The sequence below is a fragment of the Pseudophryne corroboree genome, chromosome 6, assembly GCF_028390025.1.
Source record: "Pseudophryne corroboree isolate aPseCor3 chromosome 6, aPseCor3.hap2, whole genome shotgun sequence".
In the NCBI taxonomy this organism is placed as follows: Eukaryota; Metazoa; Chordata; class Amphibia; order Anura; family Myobatrachidae; genus Pseudophryne; species Pseudophryne corroboree.
Genome location: NC_086449.1, coordinates 84,623,709 through 84,643,525, shown reverse-complemented (window position 1 = coordinate 84,643,525; position 19,817 = coordinate 84,623,709). Strand labels below are relative to the sequence as shown.

The 19,817-nt window shown below is 48.9% G+C and overlaps 1 protein-coding gene across 1 annotated transcript in view; it reads left to right on the top strand.

The window, feature by feature from the left end:
* Positions 1–680: 680 nt before the first annotated feature.
* The window catches only part of KRI1 (KRI1 homolog), a 35,118-nt gene continuing 15,981 nt past the window's right edge, over positions 681–19,817 (top strand). Inside the window, exons 1-14 of the mRNA XM_063931391.1 lie at positions 681–850; positions 2,632–2,708; positions 2,807–2,912; positions 3,010–3,100; positions 3,238–3,292; positions 3,569–3,618; positions 4,614–4,707; positions 5,106–5,183; positions 5,291–5,406; positions 7,230–7,356; positions 13,508–13,603; positions 13,697–13,867; positions 13,945–14,020; positions 14,131–14,243. Coding sequence (XP_063787461.1) covers positions 724–850; positions 2,632–2,708; positions 2,807–2,912; positions 3,010–3,100; positions 3,238–3,292; positions 3,569–3,618; positions 4,614–4,707; positions 5,106–5,183; positions 5,291–5,406; positions 7,230–7,356; positions 13,508–13,603; positions 13,697–13,867; positions 13,945–14,020; positions 14,131–14,243 — 1,377 coding nt within the window. The 5' untranslated portion in view covers positions 681–723. The remainder of the gene's footprint in view (positions 851–2,631; positions 2,709–2,806; positions 2,913–3,009; positions 3,101–3,237; positions 3,293–3,568; positions 3,619–4,613; positions 4,708–5,105; positions 5,184–5,290; positions 5,407–7,229; positions 7,357–13,507; positions 13,604–13,696; positions 13,868–13,944; positions 14,021–14,130; positions 14,244–19,817) is intronic.

Here is a 19,817-nt window from a genome sequence, read left to right as displayed (position 1 = left end):
GTTGGTTCTATATCCGAGTGGGAGAAGGGACCTTGTGACGTACCTAGGGGAGGAGACACGTCACCAGGGGTAGGAGCTACGGCCGAACAGGGTACCCAAAAAGTACCCTCGCTGGCTCGCTTCGGGCTCGGTGGCTCGCTCCGCTCGCCACCTAATTACTAAAGGTAATAGTTGGTGGCGGGGATAGTAGAGCAACTGTCCCGCTGGCCTAGCTCCTCCCCCTTGTGCCGTGGCTCCTCCCCCTGACGGAAAAGGTCCCTTAGGCCACTTGATTCTATTTCGGAGTGGGAGAAGGGACCTTCTGACGTATGTAGGGGAGGAGACACGTCACCAGGGGGAGGAGCTACGGGCAAAAGGGTACCCGAAAAGTACCCTCGCGGGCTCATTACTATAGGTAATAGTTGGTGGCGTGGATAGTAGAGGAACTATCCCGCTGGCCTAGCTCCTCCCCCTTGTGTTGTGACTCCTCCCCCAGACGGAAAAGGTCCCTTAGCCCACTTGATTCTAGCATCTACCCTCAAGATTCAAGTGGCCAACCTCTAGTCCTCACTAATATAGACTCTGAGTCTACACAATGCACATGAGCTGCCCAATCAGAGTGACCGAAGGGAGTCAGTAACGCTACACTGCATTACATAACAGCGCTGATGATTGGCTGCCGGGACGGGATGACAGCGCTCACTTGATTGGGTCAATGCGCCTGTTGGAACGCATGACGTAGTGATGGGCGTGTTCCAAGCTGTAACCCCTTCTTGGCCGAGACTCGGCAGCAGCATGGCCGAACTCCGGATAAACCGCAAGTTCGCAGAGCGCTATGACCGGTACCGGGAGAAGGAGGAGCTGCAGCGGCGTAAGTCATCTCTGGTGTGCTGGCCCCCGGGGGAGGACTCCATATCTACCCGCACAGGCAAAACCACTCACCACATGCCCACTCCCTGCTGGAGGCCTACCATTACATCTGGTGCTCTCCATGTGCTGCCGAACTACAAGTCCCAGCATGCCCTCTCCATCTTCTCACCTGTTGTGGAGGGGTAAGTACCAGCAGCAGGCCGGAGGCGGAGAGGGCATGCTGGGACTTGTGCTCCCACAGCAGTGGTGTAGCCACAGGTTGCTCTGCAGTAAAATATCGGTGTATAGTAGGTGCACAGTAGGTAGTCTCAAGGCACCCTGATTGCTGTATACATATGTTGTAGAACTACAAGTCTCAGCATGCCCTTCCACCATCTGGCCTGCTGCTGGGACTTGTGCTTCTACAGCGGGGCCTTCCTTTGCCTCTTTTTCTAGTAATAAGATGATATAGCGTTGGCTTATGGACATGATATAATGAGGATGTGGTTATGTGACCGGTGGAAAGCCCGACAGTCGGCATACCAACTGATGGGGACTACTCCCTACTGTCCACGACACCCAGAGTGGGAATCGAACCTGTGGCGAGCGCAGCAAGCCTGCAAGGGGCTTCGTTGTGCGCGCCTCTCCCGCCCCGCAGACAATCTAAACAACGGGATCCTGACGTTGGGATGCTGACCGGTGGTATCCCAACCGCGGGCACCCATACCCAACTCATATAATGCGTTAGGCCCTCGCTGTTTGTTTTAATATTAACATTTCAGTTTGTTCATTATTCTAGAAAATCCTAGAACTTATGGCCCCCATACACTACGACAAGGTCCGTCGCATGTGATTCCCCTTCAACTCCCCGCCAGCCGGCGGCAGGTAGTGGACTCTCGATATTGTGAGTCCAGGACACCTTCACTCATGATGTGCTAAAGTTAGATTGCATGCGATCTAACTTTAAGCTCCCTCATCGCAAGCGACAGGGCCACATCTTACCTGCTGCGGGTAAGATCTAAAAGCACTTCTTACGCCCACGCCTCAGATCGCAATTGTAATTGGCCACACACGGTGTGATCCACTTACGACGGCCCGATGCGTTAGTATTGTGCCAAAAGGCACGATACCGCTGTAGTGTATGGGGGCCTTAAGGCACCGCATAATACTTATCTAATGATAACCAGGTAGGCTGCATTGGGGCTTAGTAATGGCTTATACAGACTTCCTTATTGTATAATATGGGGAGGGGGGGGGGGGGGGTAGAACATTATCACGCTGAGTAATATCTTCACTCTGTATGTACACACTACACCGGTAGTATGGGATCAGTTACTTATTAACATTTAATGGTACAGCGCCACTACTCCTTACAATTCGTTTGATGCTCAGGCTATCCAGATGTGTTTTTCCATAGTTTGCTGAATTATAGAAAATAATGACCTCCATCCTTCTCTATACCATCTTTAGAGATATATGTAATCGGGTGTGTTCAAGGCTGTAGCTTAAAAGTGTCAATAATTTAAATGGCAAAACTAACCTGGTTGTGCTTTTTACATTTTTGACACTTATATGCTACAGCCTGAATCAATGGAATTGCGCAGGTTCATATATACGCACTACCCCCCTCCCCTCCTTATACCGTTGAGTTTGCAGTGCTGGTGTGAAGACCTCCCTCGGCAGCCATGTCACATTCTGGCAGAACAGGAGCTATTGTTCGGTTTCCTGTCCCGTGGTGGGAAATGTCACAGGTTTCTGTGTATATCTTTGTGAGGATAATGTGTGGGGATGTTTATCTTACAGTGAAGGATCGGTATGGGGATAAAGAAGAGGGCGGCAGCGGCTCTTCCAGCTCTGATTCAGACAGCGAAGATGAATTGGTTAGTGCTTCATGTGTCAGCCCCTCCCATTACCCTTGTTCTGCCCGGTTTGTGGTAACTTTGGAGTCTCTGATTGGGCAGCACCATGTCTCTTACAGGTGATCGATCCACAGTTGGACAAGGACTTTTATCGGACCCTCTCTCTGCTCAAAAAGAGGGATCCTCGGATATACCAAGAGGATGCTACGTTTTATAAGGAGACAGGTACCAGGGCACTATGACGTGTGGGTGGCCCTCTGCCCTTTATCGCTGTACTGTGTTGCCCGAATGCTCACCCACCGGGCGCATCTTTGTATTTCAGATCTGCCAGCTGCCAGTCAGAGTAAATCTGCCAAGGAGAAGCCCATGTATCTGAAGGACTATGAACGGAAAGTGATGCTGGAAAAGGAAGGGTGAGCACAGTGGGCAGCAGCGGGATATCTGAGACCTCTATGGCCAGTTATCTCTCCTTTATAGCATTAGTGCATTACTGGCGCTGCCTGTTGTGAGTCCCTCAGTCACGTAAAGTCATTGTCCTCTCTTCCTGCAGAAAATACGAAGATGAAGACAGCTCGGAGGGGGAAGGCGGCCTCATGCAGGACCAGGTAGAGATGGGGCAGGGTGGTTCGCTTGTCATTGACGTACAGTGATCTCATTGCTCTGGAGTCTCGGTGCTGCCACCGTTTCCTAATGAATAATGGAGGCACTTTTAATTTTTACCAGGAAAATATGATCTGCCACAAAACTAGTGTCTTACAAACACCATACAGTTGGTTTATATAATGTTACACAATAAATATATATTGTGACAGGTAAAGGTAAAAAAAACAACACATTATGTGACCGGATTCATTTTTTAAGCCCCTCTTTCTGTCCTGCAGAGAGCGCGATCTCCCACCTATCTGGAGGAGCAGAGACAAATTAAAGAAAGGTGAGTTATTTCACTGGGGTTCTAAATGGCACTGGTTACCTTTCATCATGTATTTTTATTAATATCTGTAAGCAGCAAATGTTGTATATAGAATATTGTTCATGATTGCTATCAAATTACATATTGATTGTAAACCAGTGAGGGACAAGTCTGTAATAATGTCAAAAGAATGGTCTCCCACCCAGCCCTGGGTGTCAAACAGGAGGGAGCTTTGTGACATGGGGTATGTCCCTCCCACCACAGGGTGACACAGACAGGAGGGAGCTATGTGACATGGGGTATGTCCCTCCCATCACAGGGTGACACAGACAGGAGGGAGCTATGTGACGTGGGGTTTGTCCCTCCCACCACAGGGTGACACAGACAGGAGGGAGCTATGTAACATGGGGTCTGCCCCTCTCACCACAGGGTAACACAGACAGGAGGGAGCTATGTGACATGGGGTATGTCCCTCCCACCACAGGGTGACACAGACAGGAGGGAGCTATGTGACATGGGGTCTGTCCCTCCCACCACAGGGTGATACAGACAGGAGGGAGCTATGTGACGTGGGGTTTGTCCCTCCCACCACAGGGTGACACAGACAGGAGGGAGCTATGTAACATGGGGTCTGCCCCTCTCACCACAGGGTAACACAGACAGGAGGGAGCTATGTGACATGGGGTATGTCCCTCCCACCACAGGGTAACACAGACAGGAGGGAGCTATGTGACATGGGGTCTGTCCCTCCCACCACAGGGTGACACAGACAGGAGGGAGCTATGTAACATGGGGTCTGCCCCTCCCACCACAGGGTAACACAGACAGGGGGGAGCTATGTGACATAGAGTCTGTCCCTCCCACCACAGGGTAACACAGACAGGGGGGAGCTATGTGACATAGAGTCTGTCCCTCCCACCACAGGGTGACATAGACAGGAGTCAGCCATGTGACTTGGGGTCCATCCCTCCCACCACAGGGTGACGCGGGTATAAATGTGTGCTTTCTGTTTGCAGCCTCTCCAAGTTTGTAGAGGACAGTGACGATGATGGAGACGATAGAACCACATCCAGTCTGTTGACAAAGCGCTTGAAAACCAAGAAAGAGCAAGTGAGTGACATTGAATGAATGTGTAACTATATGTAATTATATTGTGCGCTCGCTGTAGGGGAAAAGCACCACTAAAGAAGCACATATTATCCTGATGGCTGTAGTCTCTCATAACTGCCCTGCTGTGCCACTTATATGGTTGTGAATTTATTTTATGTTTGGCTGCACTGCCCAGAACACACTTGGCCATGAATGTTATTATTTTAGTTTATATTTTGCCACGATTTCATTATCAGGACCACTGTAGATGATTTGTTCTACCAATCTGCAATCGTCCCTTACACACAGTCACCACTAGGGGACAGTACTGCTCTTTTACTGCAAAGAGGGCTGGAAACCTATGAGGAGGGGATAATATCAGTATTAGGTGTGTAACGTGCTCCATGATCTACCCGCAGGATAAGGAGGATGAAGACTACATTGCGTGGCTTAAAGGGCAGAAAGATGTGGAAGAGAGAGACGACGTGAAGGAAATGGTGGGTACAGGTATTTCTTCCATAGAGGACACAGGGATGAATTGTGTTGTGTGACTGGGTTCCAGTGGTGCTGGACGGCGCAGTGACTGCAGTGTTTACCTGTACAGAGTTACCTGAAAGAATACTGGACTGACCCGGCTCTGGATGACGGCGAGAAGTTCCTGAGGAATTATATCCTAAACAAAGAGTACGTGGAAGAGGAGTCTGATGACGAGGAGGAATGGTGAGACATTGATAGACTGCTATTAAAGACAAACGCTTTCTTATGATTGGAATGACCGTATCGACCTCCAGCTTGTAGAACTACTAGAGGCATCTCAAAGCCATGACCTCCTGCTGGAGTGCAGTCTGAATATGGGATCAGCTGCATTACGCGTTATACATTTATATCCGCACTGAGCACTGGAACCACAGCAGGTGCATCTGCTGGGACCAGCTGCGATATCCTGCATACATTTATATCTGCGTTACGCTGCATACACTTATATCCACACTGCAGGCTGTGAGCCATGGAACTACAGAGGGGAGGGGGTCAGTTCTCAGCCGCCAGGGCCCGCATTAGTTCTGCTTGTTCACTCTAGACCGTAATAAAATATAGTTTTTTTTTTTTTTTTTTTTTTTTATTAATGTATTTTTACTTTAATGTTGTGCATGAGCAGTTATTCATTTACAGTGTTTGTACACCTGAAGCCTTGTAATTACAAAGGGATACAAAAGGGATTTTTCCCACGCACTCTGCTGGCTGTTAGTAAGAAGAACTATATACTATGTAATAATAGGAAATTTAGAGCTCTTCGTTACATATGTTTTGCAAGGGGTGGTCGGGCCTGAGCCGACTTTGTGGGGTCCAAGCCTTGGACCTATGCTTAGTTAGGGACCTCCAGCAATAGAGCAGCCGTGAAGTGGCCTGGAGGCTTATCATATCTTTTGCAAAACATATGTAACGAAGAGCTCTAAATTTCCTATTATTACATAGTATATAGTTCTTCTTACTAACAGCCAGCAGAGTGCGTGGGAAAAATCCCTTTTGTATTTCTTGTCTAGAGTAACCCCCTCCCGCAGCACCTGGGGATTGTTACCAGCTTGATTAGAGCAGTTTTCCACTATTTATTGCAGTTCAGAGAGGCATAGATGGAGCCAGCATTAGGAGGGCATGCTGGGTCCTGTAGTGCCATTTGGAGGATACAGGGGTGCCTCCAGGTAAACTAGCTCTCAATCTGGATATGTTCTGTATGTGCCATTATCATGTGGCCATATATTAAGCAATTGTATGACCCATAGTGGATGTTATTATTATTATTATTATTATTATGCTGTGTATGGGTTTGGGGAGTGGTACCCCCCGGGTCTGGTGGGGCTGGGCCACCTTGGGGTAGCATGCCATATTATTTATTTAGCACTTATGTAACACTCCTATTTTTTCACTAATATTACTCTTTTGAGTATTTTATTAACACCCTTATTTTTGTAGCACTTTCTAACCCATAGCTTCTGCTTCTTTCTTAACACATATTAACACTTTAGTATTTCAATGGTGTGCTGTCCTGGGGTGGTCGGGCCTGAGCCGACTTTGTGGGGTTCAAGCCTTGGACCTATGCTTAGTTAGGGACCTCCAGCAATAGAGCAGCCGTGAAGTGGCCTGGAGGCTTATCATATCTTTTGCAAAACATATGTAACGAAGAGCTCTAAATTTCCTATTATTACATAGTATATAGTTCTTCTTACTAACAGCCAGCAGAGTGCGTGGGAAAAATCCCTTTTGTATTTCTTGTCTAGAGTAACCCCCTCCCGCAGCACCTGGGGATTGTTACCAGCTTCATTAGAGCAGTTTTCCACTATTTATTGTAATTACAAAGGGACACTTCAGTGTCATGCATAAGAAATAGCAATGCTTGTCATGCGTGCAGCCAGCCTGGGGTATGGTACTGTAGGCCATGCCGGGATCAGGGGGTAATGAGGCCTTTGCTGTCTGTGACCGTGGAGTTTGTGTAACATTACCCAGAGAAACAAAGAAGAGGTCACTGAGCTGTTCCGTGTTCCCTGCAGCCCCCCGGCCTTGGAGGAGGCCCCGCAGGTATCTGACTCAGAGGATGAGGGGGAGATCTTCTTGAAGAAACAGGAAGATTTTGAGCGAAAATACAATTTTCGATTTGAGGAACCAGATTCTACGTTGGTATGTATGATGTGTGTGATTTTCTATAGATATAATAAGATTTTAAACCTACCGGTAAATCTTTTTCTCCTAGTCCATAGAGGATGCTGGGGACTCCGTAAGGACCATGGGGAATAGACGAGCTCCGCAGGAGACATGGGCACTATAAAGAAACTTTAGAATGGGTGTGAACTGGCTCCTCCCTCTATGCCCCTCCTCCAGACCTCGGTTATAGAAACTGCCCAGAGGAGACGGACAGTACGAGGAAAGGATTTTGTTAATCCAAGGGCAAGATTCACACCAGCCCACACCGTATAACCTGGAATATACGAACCAGTCAACAGTATGAAACAGAACAGCAGCAGTCAAAGACTGAACAAAATTGTAACATAACCCTTATGCAAGCAAATAACTATATACAAGTCTTACAGAATGTTGTCCACACTGGGACGGGCGCCCAGCATCCTCTACGGACTAGGAGAAAAAGATTTACCGGTAGGTTTAAAATCTTATTTTCTCTTACGTCCTAGAGGATGTTGGGGACTCCGTAAGGACCATGGGGATTATACCAAAGCTCCCAAACGGGCGGGAGAGTGCGGATGACTCTGCAGCACCGATTGAGCAAACATGAGGTCCTCCTCAGCCAGGGTATCAAACTTGTAGAATTTAGCAAAAGTGTTTGAACCCGAACAAGTCGCCGCTCGGCAAAGCTGTAATGCCGAGACGCCTCGGGCAGTCGCCCAAGAAGATCTCACCTTCCTAGTGGAATGGGCCTTCACCGAATTAGGTAACGGCAATCCAGCCGTAGAATGAGCCTGCGGAATTGTGTTACAGATCCAGCGAGCAATAGTCTACTTAGAAGCAGGAGCGCCAACCTTGTTGGCTGCATACAGGACAAAAAGAGACTCTGCTTTCCTAACCCTAGCCGTTCTGGCTACATAAATTTTCAAAGCCCTGACCACATCAAGGGACTCGGCCAGGTCCCTTGTAGCCACAGGCACCACAATAGGTTGGTTCATATGAAAAGAGGAAACCACCTTAGGCAAAAATTGAGGATGAGTTCGCAACTGAGCTCTGTCCACATGGAAAATCAGATAGGGGCTTTTGTGAGATAAAGCCGCTAACTCAGACACTCGCCTTGCAGACGCCAAGGCCAACAACATAACCACTTTCCAAGTGAGATATTTTAATTCCACGGTTTGAAGAGGCTCAAACCAATGAGACTTAAGGAACTGTAACACCACGTTAAGGTCCCATGGTGCCACTGGGGGCACAAAAGGAGGCTGGATATGCAGCACTCCCTTCACAAAAGTCTGGACTTCTGGTAGAGAAGCCAATTTCTTCTGAAAGAAAATAGATAGGGCCGAAATCTGTACCTTAATGGAACCTAATTTTAGGCCCAAATTCACTCCAGTCTGTAGGAAGTGGAGAAAACGGCCCAGATGGAATTCTTCCGAAGGAGCATTCTTGGTCTCACATCAAGACACATACTTCCTCCAGATACGGTGATAATGTTTCGCAGTCACCTCCTTCCTAGCCCTTATCAGAGTAGGAATGACCTCATCAGGAATGCCATTTTCAGCTAGGATCCGGCGTTCAACCGCCATTCCATCAAACGCAGCCACGGTAAGTCTTGGAACAGACAGGGCCCCTGTTGCAACAGGTCCTCTCTGAGAGGGAGAGGCCACGGATCTTCTGTGAGCATTTCCTGCAGCTCCGGATACCAGGCCCTTCGAGGCCAATCTGGAATATTGAGAATTGCCTGTACTCCTTTTCGTCTTATGATTCTCAATATTTTTGAGATGAGAGGAAGAGGGGGGAACACATAGCCAGACTGAAACACCCACGGAGTCACCAGGGCGTCCACTGCTATCGCCTGAGGGTCCCTTGACCTGGCACAATACCATGGGAGCTTTTTGTTGAGGCGTGATGCCATCATGTCTATTTGAGGCAGTCCCCACTGACTTGCAATCTCTGCAAAGACTTCTTGATGAAGTCCCCACTCTCCTGGATGGAGAGCGTGTCTGCTGAGGAAGTCTGCTTCCCAGTTGTCCACTCCCGGAATGAAGACTGCTGTCAGAGAGCTTACATGATTTTCCACCCAGCGAAGAATTCTGGTGGCTTCCGCCATTGCCACTCTGCTCCTTGTTCCGCCTTGGCGGTTTACATGAGCCACAGCCGTGACATTGTCTGACTGAATCAGAACCGGTAGGTCGCGAAGAAAATTCTCCGCTTGACGTAGGCCGTTGTATATGGCCCTCAATTTCAGTACGTTGATGTGTAGACAAGCCTCCTGGCTTGACCACAGACCCTGGAAGTTTCTTCCCTGTGTGACTGCTCCCCAGCCTCGGAGGCTCACGTCCGTGGTCACCAGAACCCAGTCCTGAATGCCAAACCTGCGACCCCCTAGAAGGTGAGCACTCTGCAGCCACCACAAGAGAGAGACCCAGGCCCTGGGGGACAGGCTGATCATCTGATGAATATGTAGATGTGACCCGGACCACTTGTCCAGAAGGTCCCACTGAAAGGTCCTCGCATGGAACCTGCCGAATGGAATGGCCTCGTAAGACGCCACTATCTTTCCCAGAACTCGAGTGCATTGATGGACCAACACCCTTTTTGGCTTTAACAGGTCCCTAACCATGTTCTGGAGTTCCTGGGCCTTTTCCATCGGGAGAAACACCCTTCTTTCGTTCCGTATCCAGAATCATGCCTAAGAAAGGCAAACGGGTCGCTGGAACCAACTGTGACTTTGGTAGATTGAGAATCCAGCCGTGCTGTTGCAACACCCTCAGGGAGAGTGATACGCTGTTCAGCAACTGTTCTCTCGATCTCGCTTTTATTAGGAGATCGTCCAAGTACGGGATAATTGTGACACCCTGCTTGCGCAGAAGCACCATCATTTCCGCCATTACCTTGGTGAAAATCCTCGGGACCGTGGAAAGCCCAAACGGCAACGTCTGAAATTGGTAATGACAGTCCTGTACAGCAAATCTCAGGAACGCCTGATGAGGAGGATATATGGGGACATGAAGGTATGCATCCTTTATGTCCAGGGACACCATGTAATCCCCCTCCCCCCCCCCCCCCCCCTCCAGGCTGGCGATGACCGCTCTGAGCGATTCCATCTTGAATTTGAACCTTTTCAAGTATAGGTTTAAGGATTTTAAATTCAGAATGGGTCTGACCGAACCGTCCGGTTTCGGTACCACAAACAGGGTTGAGTAGTACCCCGTCCCCTGTTGAAGCAGGGGAACTTTGACCACCACTTGTTGAAGACACAGTTTTTGAATTGCATTTAAAACTACTTTCCTCTCCGGGGGAAGAAGCTGGTAGGGCCGATTTGAAAAACCGGCAAGGAGGCACCTCTTCGAATTCCAGCTTGTAACCCTGGGAAACAATGTCTATTGCCCAGGGATCCACCTGTGATTGAATCCAGACGTGGCTGAAAAGTCGAAGACGTGCCACCACTGGGGCGGGCTCCCTCAGCGGAGCCCCAGCGTCATGCGGTGGATTTTGTAGAAGCCGGTGAGGACTAGAACTAGTTGTAGTTGGCAGCTTTTTCCCCCTGCCCTTACCTCTGGCGAGAAAGGAAGATTGGATTTATGCGACCGAAAGGACTGCATCTGATGTGGCGTTTTCTTTGGCTGGGAGGAAACATAAGGTAAAAAAGTGGATTTACCTGCAGTAGCTGTGGAAACCAGGTCCGTGCGACCTTCCCCAAATAATTCCTCACCCTTGTAAGGCAAAACCTCCATATGCTTCTTTGAGTCGGCATCACCCGTCCATTGTCTGGTCCACAGGGCTCGCCTAGCAGAAATCTCCATGGCGTTGGCTCTGGAACCCAGTAGGCCAACGTCTCTCTGAGCATCGCTCATATATAGGACCGCATCCTTAGTATGACCCAAAGTCAATAAAACGGTATCCTTATCCAGTGTATCAATTTCAGCAGACAAGGTATCTGTCCACGCTGCTACAGCGCTACAAACCCAAGCCGACGCTACCGCCGGTCTGAGTAATGTACCAGTATGTGTGTAAATTGACTTCAACGTAGTCTCTTGCCTGCGATCCGCAGGATCCTTGAGGGCTGCGGTATCTTGAGACGGCAGCGCCACCTTTTTGGATAAGCGTGTCAACGCTTTGTCCACCCTGGGAGAGGATTCCCACCGTATCCTGTCCTTAGCTGGGAAAGGATACGCCATAAGAATCCTTTTGGGAATCTGCAGTTTCTTGTCTGGAGTTTTCCAAGCCTTTTCAAACAACTCATTTAGCTCATGTGAAAGGGGAAAAGTAACCTCAGGTTTCTTTTCCTTATACATGCGCACCCTCGTGTCCGGGACCCAGGGGTCATCTGTGATATGCAAAACATCTTTTATTGCAATAATCATATAATGAATACTTTTTGCCAATTTCGGCTGCAAATCATAGTCGACACTGGAGTCAGAATCCGTGTCGGTATCAGTGTCTGCTACTTGGGATAGTGGGCGCTTTTGAGACCCAGAAGGGCCATGTGACATAGTGAAAGGCAGGGATTGACTCCCTGGACTCTGCTTTGTCCAACCTTTTGTGCAATAAATTCACATTTGCATTTAAAACATTCCACATATCCAACCAATCAGGTGTCGGCGTTGCCAACGGAGACACCACACTCATTTGCTCCACCTCCTCCCTAGAAGAGCCTTCCGCTTCAGACATGCCGACACACGCGTACCGACACCCCACACACTCAGGGAAATCTCTAATCTGGAGATAGTTCCCCCAACAAGGCCCTTTGGAGAGACAGGGAGAGCGTATGCCAGCACACACCCAGCGCCAATGACCCTGGAAACACAAGTCCCAGCTATATACAGCGCTTTTTTATTTATATATAAATAAGGATGGACGCAGTCTATATATATATATATATATATATATATATATATATATATATATATATATATATATATATATAATATATTGACTGCGCCCAAATTATGTGCCCCTCCCTCCTTCAAAGTCCTCTGTCACCGTGTTCAGCAGTGGAGAGTCCGGGGAGCCAGCTTCTCAGCAGCGTGCTGTGGAGAAAATGGCGCTGGTTAGTGCTGCGGGATCAAGCTCCGCCCCCTCAGCGGCGGGCTTCGGTCCCGCTCAAAATACAAAAAAACCTGGCGGGGGATGGTATATTATAATGCCATAGCTGAATATACCCTTTATGCCAGCCAAGAGGATTATTGCTGCCCAGGGCGCCCCCCCTGCACCCATCTGTGCCTGTGTGTGTGCGGGAGCAATGGCGCGCACCTCAGTGAAGATCCGAAGTCTTCTGCCGCCTATGAAGTCTTCTTTCTTCTTATACTCACCCGGCTTCAATCTTCCGGCTCTGCAAGGAGGACGGCGGCACGGCTCTGGGACAAACGGCGAGGGGGGACCTGCGTTCCGATCCCTCTGGAGCTAATGGTCTCCAGTAGCCTAAAAAGCAGAGCCTATCACTGAAGTAGGTCTGCTTCTCTCCCCCCTCAGTCCCATGGCGCAGGGAGCCTGTTGCCAGCAGTGCTCCCTGAAAATAAAAAAACCTAACAAAATTCTTTATTACAGAGAAACTCGGGAGAGCACCCCTGAAAGCACCCAGTCTCCTCTGGGCACAGGATCTAACTGAGGTCTGGAGGAGGGGCACAGAGGGAGGAGCCAGTGCACACCCATTCTAGAGTTTCTTTATAGTGCCCATGTCTCCTGCGGAGCCCGTCTATTCCCATGGTCCTTACGGAGTCCCCAGCATCCTCTAGGACGTAAGAGAAATATAAGTTTTCATGTGTGTACAGTTTACTTGTATAGTTCTCCAACCGCGTCTGTGTGGCAAGTATGATCATCTCTACCATGTTCCATGTGCTTTTGCCAAGGCAGTGTAAGGTCTTGTCACCCTCAAGCATTGCCTGTGGCCCAGGTTTTAGAAGAACCTGTCTCCAAGGCAAGGGGATTAAAGGTTTGTAATTATGCAGATACTCCGTCACGTAGCATGTTCAGCACATAACCAGCCGTGCTCTGCGGCATAGCTAGTGAGGGGCACTAGTCTAGAGTAGGAGGATGTAGGCAGGGATTTCTCATCTGTAAGCCGTGTGATCAGAGAATGAGTGTGTACCTTTGAGTACAGTTGTTGCTATATGGCTAATTGTCATCCACACCGTTTATCCACTTGCAGATTAAGACCTTTCCCAGAGCCATCGCTCACTCTGTGAGAAGGAAGGATGATCGGAGGAAGAGGAAGCGCGATGAGATAAAGGAGAGGAAAGCTAAGGTGAGATTTAGACCCTGGTATCTATCAGCGGTGGCACCAGTGGGTAGCGAGTGGAAGAACTGAAGCAACCATCTTGCTCTGTCCTGTCTGCAGGAGAAGGAGAAAAAGCAGGAGGAGCTAAAGCAGCTGAAGAACCTGAAGCGGCGTGAGCTGCAGGAAAAGCTGCAGAAGCTGCAAAAGCTGACTGGGGAGGAGCGCCTAGACGTGACCGAGGAGGACTTGATGGAAGACTTTGACCCGGTGAAACATGACCAAATTATGCAGGTAAAGTGTCCGTCTTGTTTAATATTAGCAGACTGCATGGTTAGCTAGTACTCACCACACATTCCTTCCTGTGACAGAAATGCTTCGGTGATGATTATTATGGGGTAGAAGAGGACCAGAAGCCTCAGTTTGAGGATGAAGATGAGCTGGAGGGTGAGTCTATGTCCTTTAGTCTTCTGACTGTTTTCACGTTGTGCTTGAAACATTCACTACTCCTACACATGGTGTTCACGTCACGTGCCTTGATGTCCCTGCTCTCACAGAGGAATGGAACTGGGACACTTGGACTGGAGCGGAAGAGACAGAGGAGCCTGACGAGCAGGAAGGTGGAGAGGAAGAGGATCACCAGCCCCACTGTGACGACCCAAACTTTGTGGTAAAATTGTGTTCTCTGGTCTATAACATCCCCCTCCTCATAGTCCTGTGATTACCTGTAGCAGCAGCCATTATACAGATGTGTCCTCATTGCCGCAGTCACACCAAATGGCCCCTCTTGGCACGCCAGGTTCTGTGAGAATTTAATTTTTTTTGCCAAAAATGCATTGTTGTCACAACGCAATGCGACTAGGACACACCAGGAGACTGTGCTGAATAATTTGATATGACACTTGTATATCTGAGTGGGACTGAGTCTCTGAATCTGTATGCAAAGTGCTACAATGTAGCAGCCACAGCTGTTTTTTAATACAAGTTCTGTCCTGTATAGCAAATGAATCAAGTCTCCTCATGCGTCCTATTCACATTGCATTGCAACGAAGACACCTTTTTGGCAAAAAAAAAAAAAAAAGACGCCGGAACCTTAGAGATGCACGGGACCTGGCACCTCACTCACACCAGGCATCTCAAGCTTCATGGCGTATTGAGGCTAGAGGTATGAGGACACATCTGTGTTATATGTCATAGTGCTCAGTGGCTGAGCTGGATAGATATTCTTACAGGACAGATATTACAAAATAAATAGGATTTTAATTACCTACTGGTAAATCCTTTTCTCGTAGTCCGTAGAGGATACTGGCGTTCCATTTAGTACCATGGGGGTATAGATGGGTCCACTAGGAGCCATGGGCACTTTAAGAATTTGATAGTGTGGGCCGGCTCCTCCCTCTATACCCCTCCTACCAGACTCAGTCCAGGAAACTGTGCCCGAGGAGACGGACATACTTTGAGAGAAGGCTATAAAGGATAGTGGTGAGATTCTGAACCAGCACACACAAACCAGAGGAAAGCTATGCTAACCCAACTTTACACAGGAACAGCAACAGCTGAACCAACAATACTTAACCAAGTAACAGTGCAGGAAGAACGAAGCACCGGGCGGGCGCCCAGTATCCTCTACGGACTACGAGAAAACCAAGGCCAGCAGTGTGACAGTCTTCCACGTAAGATATTTTACGTCCACCTCCTGTAACGGTTCAAACCAGTCCGATTGGAGGAACTGCAACACCAAATTGAGATCCCAAGGTGCCGTGGGGGGCACAAAGGGAGATTGAATGTACAGAACACCTTTCAAGAACGTCTGGATCTCAGGGAGAGAAGCCAATTGTTTTTGAAAGAAAATGGACAAGGCCGAAATCTGGACTTTTATGGAGCCCAGATGTAGGCCCACATACACACCTGCCTGCAGAAAGAGGAGGAAACGTCCCAGATGAAATTCCACCGCAGAATAATTTCTGCTCTCACACCAAGAGACTTATTTCTTCCAAATACGGTGGTAATGTTTAGACGTTACCCTCTTCCTGGCTTGGATCATAGTCGGGATAACCTTGTTAGGGAACCCTCTTCTGGCTAGAATCAGCCGTTCAACTTCCATGCCGTCAAACGTAGCCGCGGTACGTCCTGACAGACGAATGGGCCATATTGCAGAAGATCCTTGCAAAGAGGTAGAGGCCACGGATCTTCGAGGAGCATCTCCAGAAGGTCCGCATACCAGGCCCTTCTTGGCCAGTCCAGAGCAATGAGTACTGCTTGAACCTTTTCTCTTTTTATTTTATTTTTTTTAATTCTTGGGATCAGATAAAGTGGAGGAAACACGTACACCATCTGATAGACCCATGGAGTTGTCAGAGCGTCTACCACCACTGCCTGTGGGTGTCTCGACCTTAAACAATACCGCTTGAGCTTTTTGTTGATACGAGAGGCCATCATGTCGATTTGTGGATATCCCCACCGACTTGTCAAGCACCTGAACACTTCCGGGTGAAGGCCCCACTCCCCCGGGTGCAGGTCGTGTATGCTGAGGAAGTCTGCTTCCCAGTTGTCTACTCCCGGAATGAAGACCGCTGACAATGCCACAGCGTTTTTTTTTTTCTGCCCAGAGGAGAATTCTTGACGCCTCTGACATTTCTGTTCTGCTTTTCATTCCGCCCTGTCGGTTTATGTACGTCACTGCCGTCACATTGTCCGACTGGACCTGAATGGCCTGATCTTGAAGAAGATATGAGGCCTGCAGAAGGGCGTTCTATATGGCCCTGAGTTCCAGAATGTTGATTGGGAGGATGACTTCCTGACTTGACCATCTTCCTTGAAACTGCACCTCCTGGGTGACTGCTCCCCAACCTCTGAGGCTTGCCTCTGTGGTTAACAGAATCCAGTTCTGAATTCCGAACTTCTGACCCTCGACGAGGTAAGAAGTCTGTAGCCACCACAGAAGGGAGATCCTGGCTTTTGGTGACAGACGTTTCCTCAGGTGCATGTGAAGATGCGATCCAGACCATTTGTCCAACAGATCGAGCTGGAAGGGTAATGCGTGAAACCTTCCATATTGAAGCGCCTCGTAAGAGATCACCATTTTTCGCTGAAGGCGAATGCATAGATGCACCAATATCCGGGTTGGCTTCAGGACATCCCGAACCATCGACTGGATTACCAATGCCTTTTCCAACGGAAGGAACACCTTCTGCGACTCCGTGTCCAGTATCATTCCCAGGAATGGAAGCCTCAGTGTTGGCTCTAGGTGAGATTTCAGAAGGTTCAGAATCCACCCATGATCCTGGAGAAGTTTGGTTGAGAGAGCAATGCTGTCCAGCAACCTCTCCCTGGACGGCGCCTTTATCCGAAGATCATCCAGGTATGGAATTATATTCACTCCCTGTTTGCGGAGTAGAAACATTATCTCTGCCATCACTTTGGTGAACACCCTCGGTGCCGAGGAGAGACCAAATGGCAAAGCCTGGGACTAGTAGTAACAGTCCTGCAGTGCAAACCGTAGATAAGCCTGATGAGGCGGCCAGATCAGAATGTGAAGGTACGCATTCTTGATATCAAGAGACACTAGGAATTCCCCCTCCTCCAGACCTGAGATCACCGCTCTCAGAGACTCCATCTTAAACTTGAACACTCTTAAGAGCGGGTTCAAGGACTTGAGGTTCAGAATCGGCCGTACCGAACCATCCGGTTTCGGTACTACAAACAAGTTGGAATAGCACCCCTTGTTTTGCAGATGAGGTGGAACTGGAACAATGACTTTTGAGTCTGTACCAGTTTTTGGATGGCATGCTGTAAAGTTATACTTGCCTCTTGTGAAACTGGTAAGCCTGATTTGAAGAATCTGTGAGGTGGGAGCTCTTGTAACTCCAGCCTGTAGCCCTGGGAAATAAGATCTATGACCAAGGGATCCCGGCACGAACTTGACCAGATGTGACTGAAGAATTTTAGTCGGGCTCCCACCTGACAGCCTTCCAAGCATTGCGGTCCGCCGTCATGCTGAAGGCTTTGAGGAAGCAGAGCCTGAGCTCTGTACATGAGCACCTGCAGTTGCTGGTTTGCGTGGTTTACCTCTTGCGCCTCTGGAGGCCGTAGAAGCACCTCTGGATTTGCCCTTAAACTTGGCCGTCCAAAAGGACTGTAAATTTGAAGCTGAATAAGATACGTAGACTTACCCGAAGTAGCCTTGGAGATCCATTTGTCTGGATCATCTCCAAACAAGGCCTCTCCTGTGAATGGTAGGCCTTTCACACCTTTCCTGGAGTCCACATCAGCAGTCCACTGGCGTAGCCACAAGCCCTTGCGTGCTGACACTGCCATAGCGGTGGTGCGTGCATTAAGCAAGCCTATCTCTTTTATGGCTTCGACCATAAAGTTTGCAGAGTCCTGTATATGCAGCAGGAGTAAAACAACATCCCGCCCTAGACAAGGAATCTAACCCCTCAATTAGGTTACCTGACCATTTAGCAATGGCTTTTGTGATCCACGCACATGCAATAGTGGGTCTCTAGGCCACCCCAGCAGCTGCGTACAATGATTTGAATGTAGTCTCAATTTTACGATCTCCCCGTGTTTTTTAGGGAGGCTGCACCAGGGACAGGCAATACAATTTTTCGTGACAGCCTAGAGACTGATGCGTCCAGTATCTGTGGATTTTCCCATTTTTTTTCCTATCCTCCAGAGGAAAAGGAAAAGATGAGAGCAACCTTTTAGGGATTTGAAATTTCTTATCTGGATTAACCCACGGTTCTTCAAACAGGGTATTCAATTCCTTTCACACAGGAAGTGACTGAGGACTTCTTTTTTAACATTAAAATAAGATTACACACTCCTCTGACACCTTATCAGGAATTTGCAGAACATCTCTGATAGCCTCTATAAGAGCCTCTATTCCCTGTGACAGAGTAGCATCCCCCCCCCCCCCCCCCAAAAAAAAAGAACATCCACCTCATCCTCCTCCATGTCTGACCTGTCAGCGTCCGAGTCAGACTGCAGGATATAGACCAGAGATCGTTTTTGCAGACAAATTGGAGGGGATTGAGACGCTGGTTTGGGGATTGAGTCTCTTCATAAACTCATCCACAGTCTGTCTTAAGTATTGCGTCTCTTTCTCATTGCGGGATAATTGCGTAGAACTATTGGAGATCATTCCTTTAATGGAATTAACCCACTCCGGTTCAGCCCCGCTATTCTGGGAAGGTGAACTGCCCGGAGTACCCAGTAGTGAGCCCCCTGGTGAAGAGGAACACTCTGCTGTACAAGAAACACATTCTTTGCATGACATAATGTAAAATGTGACCGCACACACACACAGGAAAAGGTTAAGCACAATTAACCCACAAAGAGCCCTTCAGGGAGACACAGTTATTTGGAGCAAGCTCCCACCGCACCCTTATCGCTAATGCCGAGCTTAGCCAGGTCACAGACTAAGTACCCTGAGAGCGGACCTAGTACACTAATAATCGCTCCCCCCTGCTATGACCCCCTGGTACCGCTGAGGTAAACTGGAGTAACTCCGGAGGAGCTGCGCGTCCCTGTCAGTCAGCGTCTATGTCCACTACAGAGGGAAAATGGCGCTGGTGAGCTGCTGGATCCGCTCATAGTGAAGGTCCCGCCCCCTCAGTGGCGCGCGGTCTTCCTGCTTTTTTATACTGGCTGAGGTAATCTGGTGCTTAAAATGGAGAGAGAACTGTTTTAAGGCTGTTTTTGTCAGTGTGGGCACTGTGTACCGTGTACTGAGATGCAGCTGTGTACTGTGTCTGGAGACGCATTCCGCCCCGGTTAGAAGCCGTGCGTCTCCGTACCCTCATGCAGCCATAATGGCCGGTCCTGCTAACCGGGACGCCGGCTTAGTACTCACCACTCTTCATTCTTCTGGCTCTGTTAGGGGTGGCGGCGTGCTGCGGGAATGTACGCTTGCTGTGGTGGGGCTTGCGAATAGTTCCCTCAGGGGGAACGGGACCATTAACCCTTCAAGAGATTGAGCCGTCCCCTCCCCCCCCTAAGTCCCATAAAGCAGGCAGGCTGGTGCCATCCAGCCCTGCCTGAAAATAACAAACATAAAATAAATGCAGAAAACTCTTCATGGGCTTCCCTAAGCGTGACCGGCTCCCTCGGGCACATTTTCTAAACTGAGTCTGGTAGGAGAGGCATAGAGGGAGGAGCCAGCACACACTATTAAACTCTTAAAGTGCCCATGGCTCCTAGTGGACCCATCTATACCCCATGGTACTAAATGGTACCCCAG